The sequence below is a fragment of the Amia ocellicauda genome, chromosome 1 (genome assembly GCF_036373705.1).
Source record: "Amia ocellicauda isolate fAmiCal2 chromosome 1, fAmiCal2.hap1, whole genome shotgun sequence".
Classification (NCBI taxonomy): domain Eukaryota; kingdom Metazoa; phylum Chordata; class Actinopteri; order Amiiformes; family Amiidae; genus Amia; species Amia ocellicauda.
The window spans coordinates 40,775,229-40,795,170 of record NC_089850.1 but is presented as its reverse complement, the minus strand read 5'-3'; the positions used below and the strand labels follow the sequence as shown (position 1 = coordinate 40,795,170).

The window sequence follows — 19,942 nt, the reverse complement described above, 5'->3', positions numbered from 1 at the left end:
ACATTTCCCAGCCTGCACCGTAGGACACTTTGACAGGCAGGCAAACTCTGCTGATTGGAGTAGGCGTATGATTGACTCACACCTTCTCCACAATGACAGGGGCTGTCATTAGACTCGAGGGACGTGTGGAGGAAGTTACTGGGTCACTGCATCCCGATGCGATGGATCCAGTGCTGGTTATTGTGTCCCTGCTGATGGTGCTGTTTTCGCTGTGTTTTCTCTTGGTGCAGCGGGGCCAGCAGTACCCTCCGTGCATCAGAGGATGGGTTCCGTGGTTCGGTGCGGCGTTTCAGTTCGGCAAGGCTCCCCTGGATTTCCTATCTCAAACCAGAGCCAAGGTAATTCACCCTTTGTCAGTTTTTGTTTACTTGACCTCTTTATCAAGGAGTTTATATATCTAATATTGAAAATGTTTTAACTGAATGTGTTTTACACTGCCGTTTATCTGGGTGCTCTTTCAATAACACTATCTACCCTACTGTTTATTTCACAATATAGTTATTCAGTTCAGCTTTGGTAAACTTAAGTAAAATGTCTCCATGCCCCAGACAAACGAATTGTATTTGTACAGTGATGTAATATAGAGGCATCACTCACTTCCATCACTCTAAAGTATCTAAATGAGATATAGTGTGTAATATATATATATATATATATATATATATATATATATATATATATAAAAGTTGGGATTTTCTGTTACCAGGCTTACACCTACACCTTGTCATCTGTTTTTTATCCTTTTGCTGAAGCCCAGCACTCTTTGGTGTAACATATGGGCTATTCAAAATATTATAAGCAGGAAAAATATTTTAATGATTGACGGAGCTTATTTAAGGACAACTCATCTGGGTGACTGACTCTCCCACCAAGGTCTTTTGGTCCATGAGTTCAAACCCTCCCCTTGCAATGATCACAATGTTATCTTGGTAATCTCTCTCTCTCTCTCTCTCTCTCTCTCTCTCTCTCTCCTTCATACACACACACACACACACACATATGTATGCACTAACATTCTTCCATATGTAACCAAGTTCCATTTAAAAGGTACACTTCTAATTTGAGCTGATCACAATATAAGCTCAGAGGTACTGAATTGTTCACACTCAAATGGGCAGATTGTGTTTATGGCAACCTGTTCACTTAGAATCCAATATAACATCTAGGATGATTTTGTTATCTAAACAGCGTCCCGGTATTGGAAACAATATCAAGATTAGGGTGCCAACCTGTAGTAAAGGGGAAGACAAATCAGTGAAGTACAAAAGCTGTTACCTAGGTATTTTAGTTCACTGTTATGAGTCTTGAAAGTTAATGTTCAGGAATTACATTTGCAAGATGCAGAGTGTGCATAATGCATGCTGATATAGTGTAGTGTCTTGGAGCTGCAGGGAGATTTTAATAGAAATAATGACAGTGTCTCTCCACCCCTGTGTTAGATAGGGTTGAACATGCACAGCAGGATTGTAGATACAAACCTTTCTGCAGAGAACAGGTCATTGCTATCAGGGGTGCTGTGGAAGAGTCTATTGGAGGGATAATGTAATCTGGGTAAAGACAGTATTCTATCACAACTGCAAATACATGTCTATAAGATTGAAGAGGAAAAGCCTATGTACAGTAATTAGACTTGAATACATATCACCTCTGGCTGATTTATTAACTTCGGTACTAAATGGTAGTCTTGATTCCCTTATTTTATCTCAGTATGGACCAGTATTCACTATCTTTGCTGCTGGGAAGCGACTTACCTTTGTAACTCTACATGAAGATTTCCCAACATTTTTTACGTCCAAAGATGTGGATTTTGAGCAGGCAGTTCAAGATCCTGTCAAGCACACAGGTATTAGTACTGCGCATCTCTGTTCACACTGACCATGATTTTACACACCGAAAGAAACAACCATGTTATTAAGAGACCCACAGTCCTCTGACTCTTTGTATTTGATTGTTTGGGGTCAGACGTCATTGCATTACTGCACTCCAGTCCTCTATGAAGTATCATCTTGTGTTGCTGAAGAACAGGTTTTAAGTTTCTCCTTGGCTCTGAATAGATGTAATTACTATCCTCAGTTGTTTTAGCCTTGGGAATTTCAATCAATTATTTAAAGCTTCTTTGTTTTTGTATTTGTGTCAAATTATTGCATTTGTTGCATATTCATTCTTTGCCACTACATATCGTTCATAACAATCTTAATATTGGTATCACTCCTATAAAACATGATTATTATTATATTTGAAAATCCTGTGCTTTTACTGTGAATAAAAGAAAGATAGAAATAAAGTATTAATGTCACCACATACAATGTATATAGCTTTTGTTCTTCTTTTATGTATTTTTATCAGTTGAAGGTGAAACTCACATTGAAGATACAACATGGTCCTTTATTCTGTCAAAATTAAAGAGTTCAGATCTATAATCTCAAAGATAACAGGAATGGGCAAGATCAGATTAATTAATCTCCTGTATCCTCCTAAAATAATGTTGTATATGTCGAACACTATTTCAATTTTATCTTTCAGGCAGTTTGAAAGCCTATCGTATAAATAATATTTGCTTTGCTAACAGAATAATTGAGTGCGTTGGCATCCAATGTAATTATTGAAAGAATTAAATCCATATGTTCTAAACAATTACTGGCTTCAAGGAAATTTGATATACAGTTAGGTCCATAAATATTTGGACAGGGACACATTGTCATCATTTTGGCTCTGTACACCACCAGAATAGATTTGAAAGGAAACAATCAAGTGTGTTTTAAGTGTAGACTTTCATCTTTAATTTGTGAGTAGTTACTTCCAAATTGGGTGAACGGTGTAGGAATTACACCCATTTTTATATGTGGTCCCCCCAGGTTTAGGGGCTCAAAAGTATTTTGACAAACTAACATAATCATGAATTAAATTGTGAGTTTCAATACTTGGTTGCAAATCCTTTGCCATCAATGACTGCCTGAAGTCTGGAACCCATAGACATCACCAGATGCTGGGTTTCTTCCCTGGTGATGCTCTTTGTTTCCTTTTCAATCCACTGTGGTGACGTATAGAGCCAAAATGATGAAAATGTTGTCCTTGTCCAAATATTTATGGACCTAAATGTATATATGAAAGTATGACTTTAGACTACTCCATAGACAAACTTCACTGGACTGCTATGGTACTTACAGGTGTCGACCTACATTATGGTGCTATTGTGTCCAATAAAGCCAGATCATAAGAAGATGTCTGTATTTATTGCCATTTCTGCAGCCTCCATAAGCAAAGAAAGCTTCTACAAGTTCCATCCTGCCTGCAATTCTTTGATAAAGGGAAGACTGATGCAATCAAACCTGGCACAGCTGTCCAGTCAGCTCTGTGAGGAGTTCAGCGAACATCTAGAACTGCTGGGCAAGGAGGGGGCTGGATGCCTGTCTCAGCTTGTCAGGTAAAAACACACATCCTTGTGTTCGAAAGACTGTGACAGACTGAAAACACATAATTATTAGAATATTCTCAGTCTTCATAATTCCGTAATTCAGCAAACACTGGTGTCCTCAATGGCCTAGTAACCTTCACAGGATACCTTGGAGCTGTCTTACAAGTCGTAATAACAGGTGTATCCAGCATCATTTGATAATTGGGTTCCCTCACATCGCTTGGGATGTTCCAACTCCCTCGCCTGTTTGATAGGAAGGTGACAGAATTTCTGGAAGGCTGCATGTCACAGAGCCTGACACAGTTTTGGATCATCATTTATCGACAGAGGGCAATAATGCTGAGAAGTCTTTGAAAATGCAAGAACTGCTACAGTTTCGTACATTATTGTCTGATTCATCTTGTGGTACAATGAGCTAACTTGGAATATATTTGATAAGGTAGGTGGATCAACGTATTGTGAAATGACACCCAAAGAGAATGCTGTCATTTTGTGGTGTGAAATACTCTTTTTGCAGTATGGCGTAATGGAAAACGACTGAGACAGGAGTTGAAAATTCTTGAAAGACTGCTGCTCCAACGAATGTACCACCTTCCATCTTTAACAGCCATAATAGTAAATATTGTGAGCACCTTATGTCTGATAATTTACGATCAACAGCTCTTTTCCTGTATTCACAGAAGTGTCATGTACCCTGCAGTAATGAGCAACCTGCTTGGCAAATGCAACTCGCCCATGAGCGAAAGTGAAATACAGGAGTTCAAAGACAAATTCCAGATCTACGATGAAGGCTTTGAATATGGATCACAGCTACCTGATATTTTTTTAAGGTAATGGCAACAGAACTATCCTATCCTGAATTGCTTGGCATTGCATCTTGGAAAATATTTGCAATTGATTGTAACATTGGTCTCAGCATTAAAACTTGCCATTATGGTCCAGTCGCTACATGCCCACTGTCAGTTTCCAGAACAATGAGAGCCGGAGACTATAGCGCGCCCTGTTTTACATTCTTGGGTGACTCATGCTGCTTCAGTGCTACCCAACTGTAGAAATCAGTTTGCCAATTACCAGGGAAACGTGTCTTTCATGTTAATTCTACCTATTTCTATGCAGATATGGTTGTGACAGTTCTGTAAATAAAAACATTGTGATTCCAGGGAACAGTTTTCATTTTAGCATCTCTGCTGTTTCCACAAGAAGCTGGGCACACTGAAAGACGTGCACATCTCACCTTTATCTTAATCAAAAATACATGTGTCTTTAAACTGAGAGAACAAGCACAATGTGTGTGTTTGTTTGTATAGGGACTGGGCAGAATCCAAGCGATGGCTTCTTTCCCTTTTGAAAAGCATGATTCTCAAGGGAAGCACAGCTGAGGAGACAGGCTCCAGGGTGAGGTCTTTCAAGCTCCTGATTGTCTACACTGACATTTTTACACATTTGGTCACATTCATTTGGCTTTGCTTAGCTTTTTTCTTCCCTGGGTAGAGTACGGGTGAATGTGATGGGTATGGTCCTCTGACAATTCATTGCATATTAATGGTGTATTCTAGTAACATGATATTGTGGTGGTAACTAGAGACAAACAGACTCCAAACTGGGGCTGAGGTCCCTGTTCTCAAAGCATTGATAACATTCAGTTGTTATAATTATTTATGTGTTTTTACAGACATTGCTACAACATCTGGTAACCACAATAACGGACAAATTTCTCCCTAATTATGGACTGCTTATGCTTTGGGCATCATTAGCTAATGCTATTCCAGTAAGTTAACTCATATACAGCTGAGGAATATAAGGACATTGTTATGTTCTATAAATATATTGCAATATATACAAATTATCATATTGTAATGATATATTAAAATACTTTTTGAAAATATAAATATATATTTTTTTCATATATTTGTAAATTTCAGGCACAAGTTGCACACATACAATATAAGTAATTGTTTCAAATGTTGTGTTGTGTACCTTCAGATATTTTAAAACCTGTATATGTTATTTATATTTTTGTGTGTTTTCTAGAAATAAATAAAATCCTGCTATCTTTTACTTTGCACTGCTTTAATGCATTTGCTTTTGGTAAGGAAGAACTCATGAACAGGCATAGCACATTCCACACTACTAAAAATGAAGGAGCAATTGAATGATTAAAAATCAGCATCATATCACTAGAAGTTTAATACAGAAAGTTGATTTTCTGTTTTCTTTTTTAGATTGCATTCTGGGCTCTTGGATTTATTCTGTCCCAGCCTTCTGTGTACCAGACTGTCATGGAAGAGATCACACTAGCCTTCAAAGGGAAAGGTGCGTTTACACATGTACGCAGCAATAATGAAGCTTGAATGGTGTTTAACCTTCAGGTGATTACTAGGGAGAAATAATATTTATGTTGGATCTCTACCACTATTGTTTTTGTTGTCTGTTTTGAAATTCATAATATCTCCAGCAGATGGCGATAGAATCCCACAGAGAGTGTGGTTTGTATCGTGTGGCCAATGGGTGGGTGTTGTTTTTTTGGTTGTCCAACATGTTGATATTCATCCCACTGTTATCATGTGACACAGGTTCTGCTGCATGTATTAACCAAGTACAATATATTAAAAACTGTATATAAGGTAGGTGCAGTAAAAACATATTATTCATGCCAGTAGTTTATTTTAAACAAATAAGAGACATATGACCATTTACTCATATTCATGCTTTGTACATATAATTAAAATAAGTATTTTGAGGTCTTTGGGGATAGTCTTGGGAGTATTTATTATGGTGAAGTTAATTAACACTGTCAGCCAAAGCATTCACACTTTGCTAGGACCATCTGGTTCCAGTTCAGCTGAAGTAAACTCAGTTTTGCTGAATTCACTCTGTTACTTTACACTTGTCAGTCTCTGTGCAGATGGAAAGTATAGTGAGTGTGTGTGTTCCTTTTCATTTCCTTTGTGTGTTTGTTTATTTATTTATTTTTAGGGGGGTGGCAGGGGGCATGAGGACAAAACTAAAATGAATGCTGAACCTCACACAAAATCTAGTACATAAGCATTTTTTATTTATATATGTTCATAAAACTCTTTATACAGTATTTTTTTTTATTTGTGTGATTTGTTTGAATGCTATAATGTGCCTCCTTTATCAGACAGAATGAAAACAACAGTGACTTTATCAGAGTTGAAGCAGCTTCCGTTCCTGAAGTGGTGTGTTCTAGAAGCGATTCGTCTGAGGGCTCCAGGCGCCATCACTAGAATGGTGGTGCGGCCGCTTAAGATTCAGGTAATCTGTTGCCATCCTTTTATTTACACCCACTTTTATTTTACACTTTTCTATTGTCATTATATACAGTGAGGGGAAAAAGTATTTGATCCCCTGCTGATTTTGCACGTTTGCCCACTGACAAAGAAATGATCAGTCTATAATTGTAATGGTAGGTGTATTTTAACAGTGAGAGACAGGTGTCTTTTATACAGGTAACGAGCTGAGATTAGGAGCACTCTCTTAAAGGGAGTGCTCCTAATCTCAGCTCGTTACCTGTATAAAAGACACCTGTCCACAGAAGCAATCAATCAATCAGATTCCAAACTCTCCACCATGGCCAAGACCAAAGAGCTGTCCAAGGATGTCAGGGACAAGACTGTAGACCTACACAAGGCTGGAATGGGCTACAAGACCATCGCCAAGCAGCTTGGTGAGAAGGTGACAACAGTTGGTGCGATTATTCGCAAATGGAAGAAATACAAAATAACTGTCAGTCTCCCTCGGTCTGGGGCTCCATGCAAGATCTCACCTCGTGGAATTTCAATGATCATGAGAACGATGAGGAATCAACCCAGAACTACACGGGAGCATCTTGTTAATGATCTCAAGGCAGCTGGGACCATAGTCACCAAGAAAACAATTGGTAACACACTACACCGTGAAGGACTGAAATCCTGCAGCGCCTGCAAGGTCCCCCTGCTCAAGAAAGCACATGTACCAGCCCGTCTGAACATCTGAATGATTCAGAGGAGAACTGGGTGAAAGTGTTGTGGTCAGATGAGACAAAAATCAAGCTCTTTGGTATCAACACAACTCGCCGTGTTTGGAGGAGGAGGAATGACCCCAAGAACACCATCCCCACCGTCAAACATGGAAGTGGAAACATTATGCTTTGGGGGTGTTTTTCTGCTAAGGGGACAGGACAACTGCACCGCATCAAAGGGACGATGGACGGGGACATGTACCATCAAATCTTGGGTGAGAACCTCCTTCCCTCAGCCAGGGCATTGAAAATGGTTCGTGGATGGGTATTCCAGCATGACAATGACCCAAAACACACAGCCAAGGCAACAAAGGAGTGGCTCAAGTAGAAGCACATTAAGGTCCTGGAGTGGCCTAGCCAGTCTCCAGACCTTAACCCCATAGAAAATCTGTGGAGGGAGCTGAAGGTTCGAGTTGCCAAACGTCAGCCTCGAAACCTTAATGACTTGGAGAGGATCTGCAAAGAGGAGTGGGACAAAATCCCTCCTGAGATGTGTGCAAACCTGGTGGCCAACTACAAGAAACGTCTGACCTCTGTGATTGCCAACAAGGGTTTTGCCACCAAGTACTAAGTCGAAGGGGTCAAATACTTATTTCCCTCATTAACATGCAAATCAATGTATAACTTTTTTGAAATGTGTTTTTCTGGATTTTGTTGTTGTTATTCTGTCTCTCACTGTTAAAATACACCTACCATTAAAATGATAGACTGATCATTTCTTTGTCAGTGGGCAAACGTACAAAATCAGCAGGGGATCAAATACTTTTTTTCCTCACTGTACACCAATCAGCAATAACATTATGACCACTGACAGGTGAAGTGAATAACACTGATAATCTCGTTATCATGGCACCTGTCAGTGGGTGGGATATATTAGGCAGCAAGTGAACATTTTGTCCTCAAAGTTGATGTGTTAGAAGCAGGAAAAATGGGCAAGCGTAAGGATCTGAGCGACTTTGACAAGGGCCAAATTGTGATGGCTAGACGACTGGGTCAGAGCATCTCCAAAACTGCAGCTCTTGTGGGGTGTTCCCGGTCAGTGGTCAGTACCTATCAAAAGTGGTCCAAGGAAGGAAAAGCGGTGAACTGGCGACAGGGTCATGGGCGGCCAAGGCTCATTGATGCACGTGGGGAGTGAAGGCTGGCCCGTATGGTCCGATCCAACAGACGAGCTACTGTAGCTCAAATTACTGAAAAAGTTAATGCTGGTTCTGATAGAAAGGTGTCAGAACACACAGTGCATCGCAGTTTGTTGCGTATGGGGCTGTGTAGCCGCAGACCAGTCAGGGTGCCCATGCTGACCCCTGTCCACTGCCGAAAGCGCCTACAATGGGCACGTGAGTATCAGAACTGGACCACAGAGCAATGGAAGAAGGTGGCCTGGTCTGATGAATCACGAGTTCAAGGTGTTGACTTGGCCTCCAAATTCCCCAGATCTCAATCCAATCGAGCATCTGTGGGATGTGCTGGACAAACAAGTCCGATCCATGGAGGCCCCACCTCGCAACTTACAGGACTTAAAGGATCTGCTGCTAACGTCTTGGTGCCAGATACCACAGCACACCTTCAGAGGTCTAGTGGAGTCCATGCCTCGACGGGTCAGGGCTGTTTTGGTGGCAAAAGGGGGACCTACACAATATTAGGCAGGTGGTCATAATGTTATGGCTGATCGGTGTAGTTTGCTATAAACTAATATTCAGTTGATTCACATTACCTATTTTTTGGTCATGAAACTTAAAAAGTAGTTTTCGGTTTTCAGTTGTTATTTTTCATTACAGCTGATTTGTACATAAATTAATTTAAAAAATCTTGTTTAAAATACAAGTACAATTTATTTATTTGTTTGATGTTCTGAAAACCTGAAACCTTTGGCTCTGAGGGAAGACTGACTTCTACTGGAATTACTACTACTACTACTATCTCGATTGATAGTAATTAAAATAATAATAACATCCAATATTGGCATCTCTGTGGTGGTGGGGCAAGGACTACAGAGAGACAAGCGTGAGTTGAACAGGGTGTGTTTGGTTTTTTGTCTCCCCCTTAGTCTTTATTGAATTTCTCTGTGTTTGCAAAGCCCATATTTAGGATTTAGCTAAATATTTAGTCAAACGATAAATATTTTTAAAAATGTATTAAAAAAAATTAAGTATTTATTTTTAAAATGAAATATTTATAAATTTGGGATATACGGCTTTGTTATTTACTAAATCTGGAAAAACACACAGATTAATCTGTGAAAAAAGACACTTGAAAACAGTCTGCGCTGTTTTACATTTGGTGCCCCATAGCTGAACCTGGCCTATGAATTTGGCATCACCACTGTATTGTGTCTCCAGTTTAAGATTTAATGTGATCAAGGAATATATCTTGATAAAGTTGTATGCTTTTTATTAATCAGAGAAGGTATTTTACTTTGAACATTTTAAACATCTGAGTATTAATTCACAAAAAAACATTTCTATAGTATACAGCAATGATAAGTGAAAAATAGACAACTGCTGGGAAATATTTGCATTCAGTCCTGATAAACAATATACATTTTATAATAGCACATCAGTGTCATATAAACAGCTTGGTAATACACCTACTTTCACTTTAAAACACCTGGTACCTCTTTATTAATGTGTCTCTGTACATAAGAATGCAATCATATATTCAGTACACTGTTGTAATTTTTTACTTGAAGGGGAGTATGCTGATTTTCAGTACTTGGTGGAGAAATATAACATTGTTTTCAACCTGCAGTTTGTTCCACTTTTCAGAACTACGTCATCCCCGCGGGAGACATGCTGATGCTGTCCCCATTTTGGGCCCACCGGAACCCCAAATATTTTCCAGACCCGGAGGACTTCAAGCCTGTGAGTGTGTCTGTCTGCCTACATTCAAACTATAACCCTGAAACAGTGTTAGTGTTAGACTGAATGGTTAAGTCGTGCCCCAACGGTAGCCACTCATATCCTATTCCCATTATTGGAAAGTTTAACATCTCCCTTTGTTCTCTTCAGTCAAAAATATGAATGACACTCAGTTCATAAATGCTTTCTGGAGGCTTTCTAACCAGCACCTAATTTCCATCTGCCTCATTCATCTTGACTAATCAACATCCAACATTGAGTAGTCCTTTCTACACAGCACTTTCTCATACATTTCGATTTAAAAGGCTCCCATCTTTAAATTTAATTCAACCACCTCCAGTTAAAAATGATCTGTCTGCTGTCTGATTAATGTGCTTAACATGTGCTTCTGTCCAAAGTCCACCTTGAAGGGTGGTAAAGCATTCTCATTTAAGGTGCCATCTTGTGAGACATTACAGATCATTTCTCTGGCAGTATTTGGTAGTGATCTCAAGGAAAATAATAATACATATTGCGTGGAAGAATAACTTGACCATTATCTTCTTTCAGCACATGACTCTAAGGATTTCATCAGAGTGCTTTCAATTGCTGTAGTTATGCAAACCAAAGGAGTTATGGGAAGATACAGAGGTGGCAATTGTCAGCTTTTATTTACTTAATAGCTTTTTGGTTAAGAAAAATAATAATTGGCATATTTTCTAGCTGTTGCTGCCTTTCCGGTTCACAAAGTGTTTTCAGATTATTCACAGATGATGTTCTCATTTATAGCAACAGACCTGCTCTGCCAAAAGACTGCTTCCCTGATGTGCGAGGTTTGCACACTCTACCTCGTCTAAGGGGGTGATGTCACTGCAACAGGCTCGTGAGCACAATGAGCCCTGCTACATTTACAGTCATGGTTTATGTTATTGTAATTGAATTTAAGGAGGAGGGCCAGAAAGTTTTCCTTGACAAATATTCAACTTACTGTATTTGATTTTATCTTGAAAAGTACATCAACAAGTTGGAGTCAAAGTTGATTTTGGCTGTGACATACTACATTGGTTATACTCTAAAGCATTAAATGCTGTTTGCAAACACTGTAGAGTAACTGGCTCTCTGTCAACTTCAGCATTGGAATACGTGAATGAAAACACAGGACTTTCAGCACAGCTTTAGATACAAAAAAGAGGTTTAATTTATAAAAAGCTCTTTTTATGTTTCCTCTGAAAAAACAACTTTTCTTCCCACAGGAAAGATGGAAGAAGGCGGATTTAGAAAAGAATGTCTTCTTGGAAGGCTTTGTGGCATTCGGAGGAGGCAGATACCAGTGCCCAGGAAGGTTAGGGAATGGATATTTTCTTTTTGTCAAGTAAACACAGTCTCCCAGTTTAGCCCATGATACCTTTTCCCTTAAAGCATACAACAGTAATTTTTCTCAAACCATTCGCCAACTGCAACATTTCTTGATGCATTTTTAAATTAAACAACCCTTCCAACACATAAATAATAATAATACACAAATGTAATTTTTTTGTCACAAATATAAACATTGTCTATTCAAACATCAAAAGATCTGCAGGGAACTGGTAAATGAGCCTAACTGCACAACAGCTCCCAACAGCTGCGTTTTAGGTAGTATATTATTTGAATTATTTGAATTATTTGAAAAATGTTCTCTCTTTTTTTTTTTTAAACACACAGACACTGACACGATACATCTCCATAACATTTTAGAGGTTGCAAACATTCTGTCCGCCAATATACTTTAGTGTCACACACTTCTCTGTCAATATAACATCCTGATAAGAGACCGGGCTGGACCATATTGTAAAGGTCTTCAGTATCCTATTGCCCAGCAGCAGCTCTGTGTGTCTGTCTGGGTTCCTGTTGGACCCTGTGGGGCTGTATACATAAAAGCTGTGCCAGTCGACGTGTCAGCTGGGTTGTTATGTTCCGGTTAGAGCTACCAAAAGAGGCAGCTGGTTTGATGAAAGGCAAAAACAAATCTGCAGTTCTGGGGCATGTTGTTGCAGTCTCCAGGCCAGTGTGAGACTTACATTTCCTCTACACATTGACACTTGTGTGTATGTGAAAACCAATGCTTTATTGCTAGCTCTTGATTCTGGATGTGTATTGTTATGGTTTAGGGAGCAGTAAGATTTACACAGAAGTTAGTATCCAGTGTGTCGCAAAAGGTTGGAACTTTACAGCCCTCATTCAAAGTGACAAGGACGCACAGTTACATACAAAAACAGATTAGTGACTGTCTATCTCTTTTACCTTGTGAATTATTCTGACACAAGGGTATTAGAATTGCTCTTCACTTTGTTTCATATTGTTGTGTGCTCACACTCCCTTCAGTGTTTTCCATCGTGCAATCAATACTGAGGAGACACGTAACTCAATGGAATTGTGAATTATAGCATATCTGTGTCACGTTCCACCACCGTGACCTCAGTGATAGCAGCTGAGTGCTGAGATGTTGTAAATTAGTTTTCCAGTCTCTCAGCGGCGTCGAGTGGCTGCTGCGCTCGCACCAGACCCACTGCGACTCCTAGAAGAGGAAATTAGAGATTGTTTCGAGATTATTAGCTGCCACCATTAAGACTGAAGTTTAATGCAACTCAGATTGACAGCTGCTTTCTTCACTCACATCCTCAAGTGTCAGTGATTATTAGAGACAAACACAGCAGGCAAGAAAGGCGAGGTGTTAAATTAAGACAGCAGCAGCGAGCACAAGAATAATAATAAGGGAGGAAAAGATTGAAAGGACTTATCTATATTAACCATTGCTGTATCTCAGATAGAGTGTTTGTTTTGTCTGAGATAATTAGAGACCTAAGTATTTTTCAATATCAAAACATTGTTGTCCAAAAATCCAATATAAAGCATAAAGCAGACTGTTCCATATCAAAATTTCATTCATTATTTTTCATATTTCATAACAAAAAACATGTCGATCTCTTCATTATTATTTTATGAAATGCAGATGTACTTCCTTGTGTTTTGTATATTTGTATGTTTAAGTAAGCTAACATAACAGTCCAGCAGTACACTGCCTTGTGCTGGGCGGCGCTCAGAAATCGATCCGCTCCTGGTTCAGGATGTGTTCTGTAGGTTTACAGTCGCACGCTCTTGCTTACTGAACCTGTGGACTAACTGCAGACAGGTCAGCGGTACATGAAATGTAATTATTTATGACAAGGCCAATTTGGATAGGATGCACCATTAAGGGCTTTAAATAATTATATGATTGTTCTGGGCCCTTAAACATAGTAACCTGCTGCCCGTCGCGTCAGTAATAAAGCAGAAGCTGCATTTTCACATTGACTCTGGAGGGAAGCTGTTGATTCATAAGTATTCAAGTATTTCATACGAACTTGGCTTTATGTTGAATGCAGAACTCCCCTTTCAGCTCTTGTTAATGACCACCAACAGTTCTTAAGCACCACTCCTTTGTACACGCCAGGGGATTTGATTAGACACCACTTACAGACACAAATCTATTTTTTGTCTCCTTTTAGTTATAAATGGCATATTTAAACCATATTATAACAGATTATGGGCACCCACCACCAAAGTATTTACACCGCAGCTGCTAAAAATAAACCCACAAGTCCAGGATAGAATTACTGTGGTTTCTTTACCCTTAGGCTGCAGTGTGGTGGGAGGCAATCAACTGGAGATATGACTTGTTGCCGTAGAAGCATTTGTGGGATTTAAACTGCACTTGTTAGCCCCTTCCTGTCCTCCATCTCTTCCCTTTTTTCCCCCCTGATGTTATCTCTGGATGCAGTTTACAGCCACTACTTATTGCTCTGCATTGGTTGCCCTTGAATGTTAACCTGAGTTTCCACTGGGGCTGTGCTGCTGACATCATCACAGACCCGTGGGACTGCTGAGCCATGGGTAGTGTGACGTTAATAGCAAGAGATCACGACCAGGAGAAAATTCCCAGCAACAGCGCTGTAGCCGCAGACCACAACTGCAGGCCAGGATTGTGGACCCTTCTCTCTAAATATACCACAATGCATTTCAAATATCTTTTTTTTGTAGTAGTAGTGTCCTTGTGGGAATGTGGATAGTCTTTTATATGTTACAAATATTCAAAATAAATTAAAGACATGAGAACTGGAGAGTGATTCTTCCAGTTGTTATGTCGTCTTCCTTAATATACTGCATAATTCTAAATACTTGTGGGAATGTATACAGGCTACAGAAAAAGAAAGATAAATCAAGACTCATTTACCGAACACTACTGCAGCTTCTGTAGATGCATCAGATATTTCTCTGCCCTTGATAGATGATTTAATAGTTAAATTCAGTGAAATATTCCTGGCTAAGGATGAACTGCAATTTCCAAAGCTATTTCCACTTTTCTTCCTCACTGCACCATCATTTCCCAATAATTAGAAACAAAGCTTTCTGAAATAAATGGCTTTAAACACAGTGTTTACTGCCAGTATCTTAATGCTTTAATTTATGAGTTCGCAAATAAGGGGGTATGACATAGAACTTGCTAGTCTTTTAGCAGACAATAACATGTATTGCATTTTTAGCAAACTGCAGTGAACATCCTCCAGTGTACGGTTGATAGGATATGGCATGTACTGCACATGCATTGCTTTAAAGCAATAGTGTAGTAAAGAAATAGTACTGGTATTTTTTATGTATTATTACTGGTTACCCTGAAGTGAAGTGCCTTCTCTTGTTTAAATTGATCCCAATGTTTGATTAATTGTCAGAATTGTCAGTTACAGCTGAAAACCACATTCATTCATTTTGTGTGCATATTTGTTCCCCCTCATGGTTGCCTTTTTCAAAAATGTATACCTTTTTAAGGAGACATAATCAATAATCATATTGATTTAAATCAGACAGAGTAACACACATATATCTGCCTTATTATCATAGCTGGAGGCTCATATATTTCATTTTGCTCACAACAAGTCACATTTAATTTGATTTTGATTATTTTAGGAGATTGTCTGAGTCACTGACACAGTTCCACTGTGTGACTCATTGTCACTATTTTCAGTCATCTCTGTTGCAGCATCCAGCAGGATCAGTTCTGCATTGGAATGCATCAGTGAAGCCGTGGTTCTAAACCAAAATATTAATATCAAATGAAAGGACCATCTTAAACTCCCCCTGTATTTCTGAAAAGCATGAAGGGCCAAGTTTAAAGACTTTTGATCAAACATCTGGGGACATAGAAACAGCAGCAGGCTGACGTAAGTTATTCCCTGAGAATACTAATGTGACTCGGAAATATGGACATTTTTCATTTTCAGAAGAGCAGCCAAGGTCCCTCAATACGGATTTTATCTCCATCTCTCAGGCGCAGTTCTTAGCATTTTATCACTTTCACTCAGGATGAGTATTTAGAGGGAATAGGAGTGTCAATGTCCTAATTATACCAGATCAGCAGACATTGAGTTGCCTGACACTGTATTTCCCAGTAGTGTGCTGACAGGCAGGCTCCAACTTAAAATCGTTGACCCTCAAATCCACTGGATCTGAAAAACTGATTGCTTTGGGGATTTGATCCCCTTAATTACATCTACTGCTTATCAGAAGAGGTAAATACATCCATGTCTGTCTGCTGGATGTAAAGTCTGAGCTTTTCTGATCAAAGATCTTTTATTGCAAATGTTGGCCACTGATGATGAGAGCTGCCTGTTAGTTTTAGAAATTAACAGTTGGTTGAGATACTTTAGCACTATTATGATTGTTTGCCTGACACCTCTTGCTCAGTGTCAGTTCCTCACATAAGTGCAGTGTATGATACTCTTGAGGTAGAGGTATATTTGGGAAAGATCACTCAGTGACAGTGATTATATTGATGGATGAACAGGTTATATCCTCAAGTGGTTTGGGTGATGCAGATACACTGGGATCTTTTATACAACTCATATACTAGTATGTCCATCAGCTGCTTCATCCATCCATTTTCAAAACCACTTATCCTGGTGAGGGTCGTCGGGAAGCCGGAGCTGATTACAGTAGGCAAAGGGCACAAAGGCAGGAATACACCCAGGACAGGACACCAGGCCATTGCTGGGCAACACACACACACATACGTACAGGGCAATTTAGCATGGCCAATGAACCTAACCCGCATGTCTTTGGATGGTGGGAGGAAACCAGAGTGCCCAGAGGAAACCCACGCAGACACAGGGAGAGCTGCTTTATTATTATTATTATTATTATTATTATTAATTATTTATATATTATATTATATTCCTGTGGCTATTTTATGTTTTCCTCTGGTTCCTTGGCTCATGTGCTCCTCTGTAAAAGGCAATGTGACCTCTATTACATCTTAATCCAAGAAGATACTCAGTGGAATAAAACATCTACATTGGTCAACAGCTTGAGGAAATGCATTGCAGGTGGACACAGGCATGAAATTACACAAATCCGTCACCAAATAATTTAATGCAAACCTTGACAAAATCAAAAGTGCTCTCCTTGCAGCTACTGTACTCTAGGTTAAATCTGTCTGATTCATAGTATGCCTGGTGATACATATAGAGTATACCCTTGACACTGGTTACACAAGCTTTGGAAATACACCCTGTGCAGTTAATTACTTTATGCTTAAAATAAAAAGTGAAACGTGGGCATCTAAAACCAATGGATGGATTTGTGCACAGAGAAGCTGTTTGTGCACACAGGAGCTGTTGTTTTTAAGGTATTCTTTACAAACTCCAAAAAGAAACACAATTACAGGGATTTGATCAGGTTTTGTAATAGTTTGTTGTATGGTGGGGTAGGGATTGTTTGTATTTCTGTCTCTTTTAAGGTACTATTCATCACCTTGCACTGTTCATAATAATAAAAAGATTAGACAGTTATAAAGGTGTTGTAGAACTTTAAAACACTTTGCAGTTAACTTTTCATGATATTCGGAGGGAGTTTTTGGTGTACTTGTAGTTGCTTGCAAGTACATTTCCTGATCCTCTGTAGTCAGGAATGCCGTGTCTGAAATACTACAAAAACAAAACCTTTGTCAGTGCATTATTTTACTGATTTTCTTTATTTTGTAGGTATTATGCCTTAATGGAAATCCACATGTTCCTTGCTCTGATTCTCTATAAGTATGAGTTCACACTTTTGGATCCATTGCCTAACCCGGTGAGTACAAGGTTGTACATTAAGCACAGCACAGCACTTACAACACTTCTGTAATGTCTATTCAAAGTAATTTCTTCCCCCTACATTGTCATGTGTTATGAGAATTAACTTCTTATTGGCTGATTTACAATGAAAATAAGACAGCAACTGCCCTGTATTGTTACAGTTACGTACCTGTATTTCGTTGCCTGTTTATAACTTTGATTTTTGTAAAGGTTGGAAACATGAGTCCTTCCTCCCTCTTTTAACCCCCACTTGGCACTGACCAATGCTATTCATAGCGGTTTGCCAATGTGCTCACAGACTGAATGGGATATCTTTCATACTGGAACAGATGGGAGCAAAAACAGAGCTAGATGCTACCCAGTTCCACAAGCACACTGTAGATTGCAGATTTATGTATTTATTTATTGGGAATTTGGGAACTCCCACTGTTTAGTTTGATTGAGGAGAAATCTGAACTCAGTGGGAAAGCACTTGCTTAGTTCAACATATTAGCTCTGTTTACCCCATCCTGTTCAATATCAGTAAAAATACATGACTTAGTCCAGTGCTGATTTTTAATCCCCTCCAGGAAGTTGTGCAAGGGTCACTTTATTCACACTTTCCCGGACTCAGACATGGGTTTGAACAACCGCCAATTGATAAAACCACCTCTTATCAAGCCTTGATATATATTTACACGTGTCAATGTAGTTCAGGATGCAGCATCCACTCTTCCTGTTGTGAGATATACCTTTTAGGGAAAACCAGACGATCCACCCTAAATTATATAAATCTGCAGAGTCAGAAATGAGAGGTCATGTGAACAGTCAGAGCAACATCATTGTCTAATTTGTAAGGTTGTATTTCATTTAATGTTTTTCAAAAATGCCTTAAAATGGTGTCCACCTGATTTTCCTGAACCAACATCTAAAGCATTTTCCTTTCTTTCTCCAGAGCTCTCTCCATTTAGTGGGGACCCAACAGCCAGATGGACCGTGCAGAGTTCAGTACAAACACAGATAATGTCCCAGAAGCCGAGGAGGGGGTTATGCAGCAAATAGCCTTTGTTTTGTTCAATCCCAGGGCTCAATGAAACCCATTCCTCTATGTGTGTACCTAGGGTGGAAGACCCTGGCACTCTGAATCTATAAAACATATGAAGGTTAGAACATGAATAACAGTTCAAACAATTTATATGAATAGATTTTCAATAACTTTTGTTTTTAGCCTGTATATTGGGATACAGCACTTTTGTCAAACTGAAGAAATCTTTTGCAGAAATCATGACCTTAAAGCTTATTAACATAGAATCACTGTCCTCTCATAGCTCACAATTCTAAACAATGAGAAGGTTTTTAACACAACAACCTGTTTTGACAAATATTTGCAGAACAAAACAAGCAGCAATTGAACACTAAAATATTTCCCCACTGTTCTTTGGGCATTCATTGATTTTAATTGTATTCCTGCATACAGTTCCCCTGAGGAACAAATACAAATATGCTGAATTTACAGGTCCTTGTCGGCCTTTGTTCTCCGTCACTAGCAGACTGCTTGTCAGTAACATGCTCTGACAACTGCTAACTGAAAATTAGAATGGGTTAGCAGGTTCTTTATTTGGTGTGTGTGCACCTGATAGATCTGTGTTTTTCTGTTTTATTTCTTTGATCGCTGAAAAGATGACAAAAGGCCACTAGAACTGGTTTCATAAAACAGACAGGACATTAATATGACACATTTATAGCTAATCAAAACTGAAAAGGTGTTCATGAATTCATAGATTATGAGGATGCCAATACATATGAAGAAACCCCTTGAACTTACTGGCATTGATGTGGGCTGATAAATATTCAACAAATAGAAAGGAAAACAATACTGACTGTCATGCATAGATATTGTACTTCTGTTCTTTTTGTCTTGATATTAAAATGAGGTACTTCACTGGATCACATGTGTTGTTATTACAGAACACACAATACAGGTAACTAGCATCTTCAAACTTCTTTGTTCATAAATCCTTTCCCACAACCGGAAGGGGGGGAAAATGTTGCATGCCCTTTGCCAAACTCCTTTTCACAAACATCTACATTTTTTTCGTGAGGTATTCACATTAAAACAAAAATGTCTGCAACAAATGAGACCAAGCCAAAACAGGCCACAATTAACAAAAAACATTCCACAATAAATTAAAGTAAGACAAACTGTATTGTAAACACATTAAAAGGATAAAACAATGCCAGGGCAATACATTACTTCAAAATACAGAGCAACCAGGACTCACACAGAGAACAATCGAACACTATAGACATTACAAACCTAACCTGACAGTTACTAAAAACAGGCACATCGCTCCAGTAAAAAGGTCTTAAGTTTTCTTTAAAACTCAGCCAATGTAATTAGAGACTTCTGTTTCAGCTTAGTGTGTAGATCATTCCAAGACCAATGAGCTAAAATAAATGAATGTGTGTGTTTTTTCTTTTACCAGCCTCAGATTAAACATTTAGTGCTTCAAATAGAAAAAGCAAATTGAATCTAAGAGTG

General features: G+C 38.9%; 1 protein-coding gene across 3 annotated transcripts; it reads left to right on the top strand.

Annotated features, from left to right (window-relative positions):
• The first annotated feature begins 99 nt into the window (after positions 1-99).
• On the top strand, positions 100-19,347 carry cyp39a1 (cytochrome P450, family 39, subfamily A, polypeptide 1). Of its 3 annotated transcripts, XM_066704950.1 has the most exons (12): positions 101-338; positions 1,708-1,843; positions 3,250-3,424; positions 4,096-4,245; positions 4,723-4,810; positions 5,088-5,183; positions 5,638-5,728; positions 6,558-6,691; positions 10,202-10,297; positions 11,527-11,615; positions 17,329-17,416; positions 18,356-19,347. In XM_066704950.1, exons 1-12 carry the CDS (start codon positions 162-164, stop codon positions 18,422-18,424), a joined length of 1,389 nt encoding a protein of 462 aa, XP_066561047.1. In that variant the 5' UTR covers positions 101-161; the 3' UTR covers positions 18,425-19,347. The 3 variants fall into 3 exon arrangements, with proteins under 3 accessions (XP_066561056.1, XP_066561047.1, XP_066561065.1); XM_066704968.1 differs by lacking the exon at positions 1,708-1,843 and having other exon boundaries at positions 119-338; XM_066704959.1 differs by lacking the exons at positions 11,527-11,615; positions 17,329-17,416; positions 18,356-19,347 and adding an exon at positions 10,844-11,520 and having other exon boundaries at positions 100-338.
• The last annotated feature ends 595 nt before the right edge of the window (positions 19,348-19,942 follow it).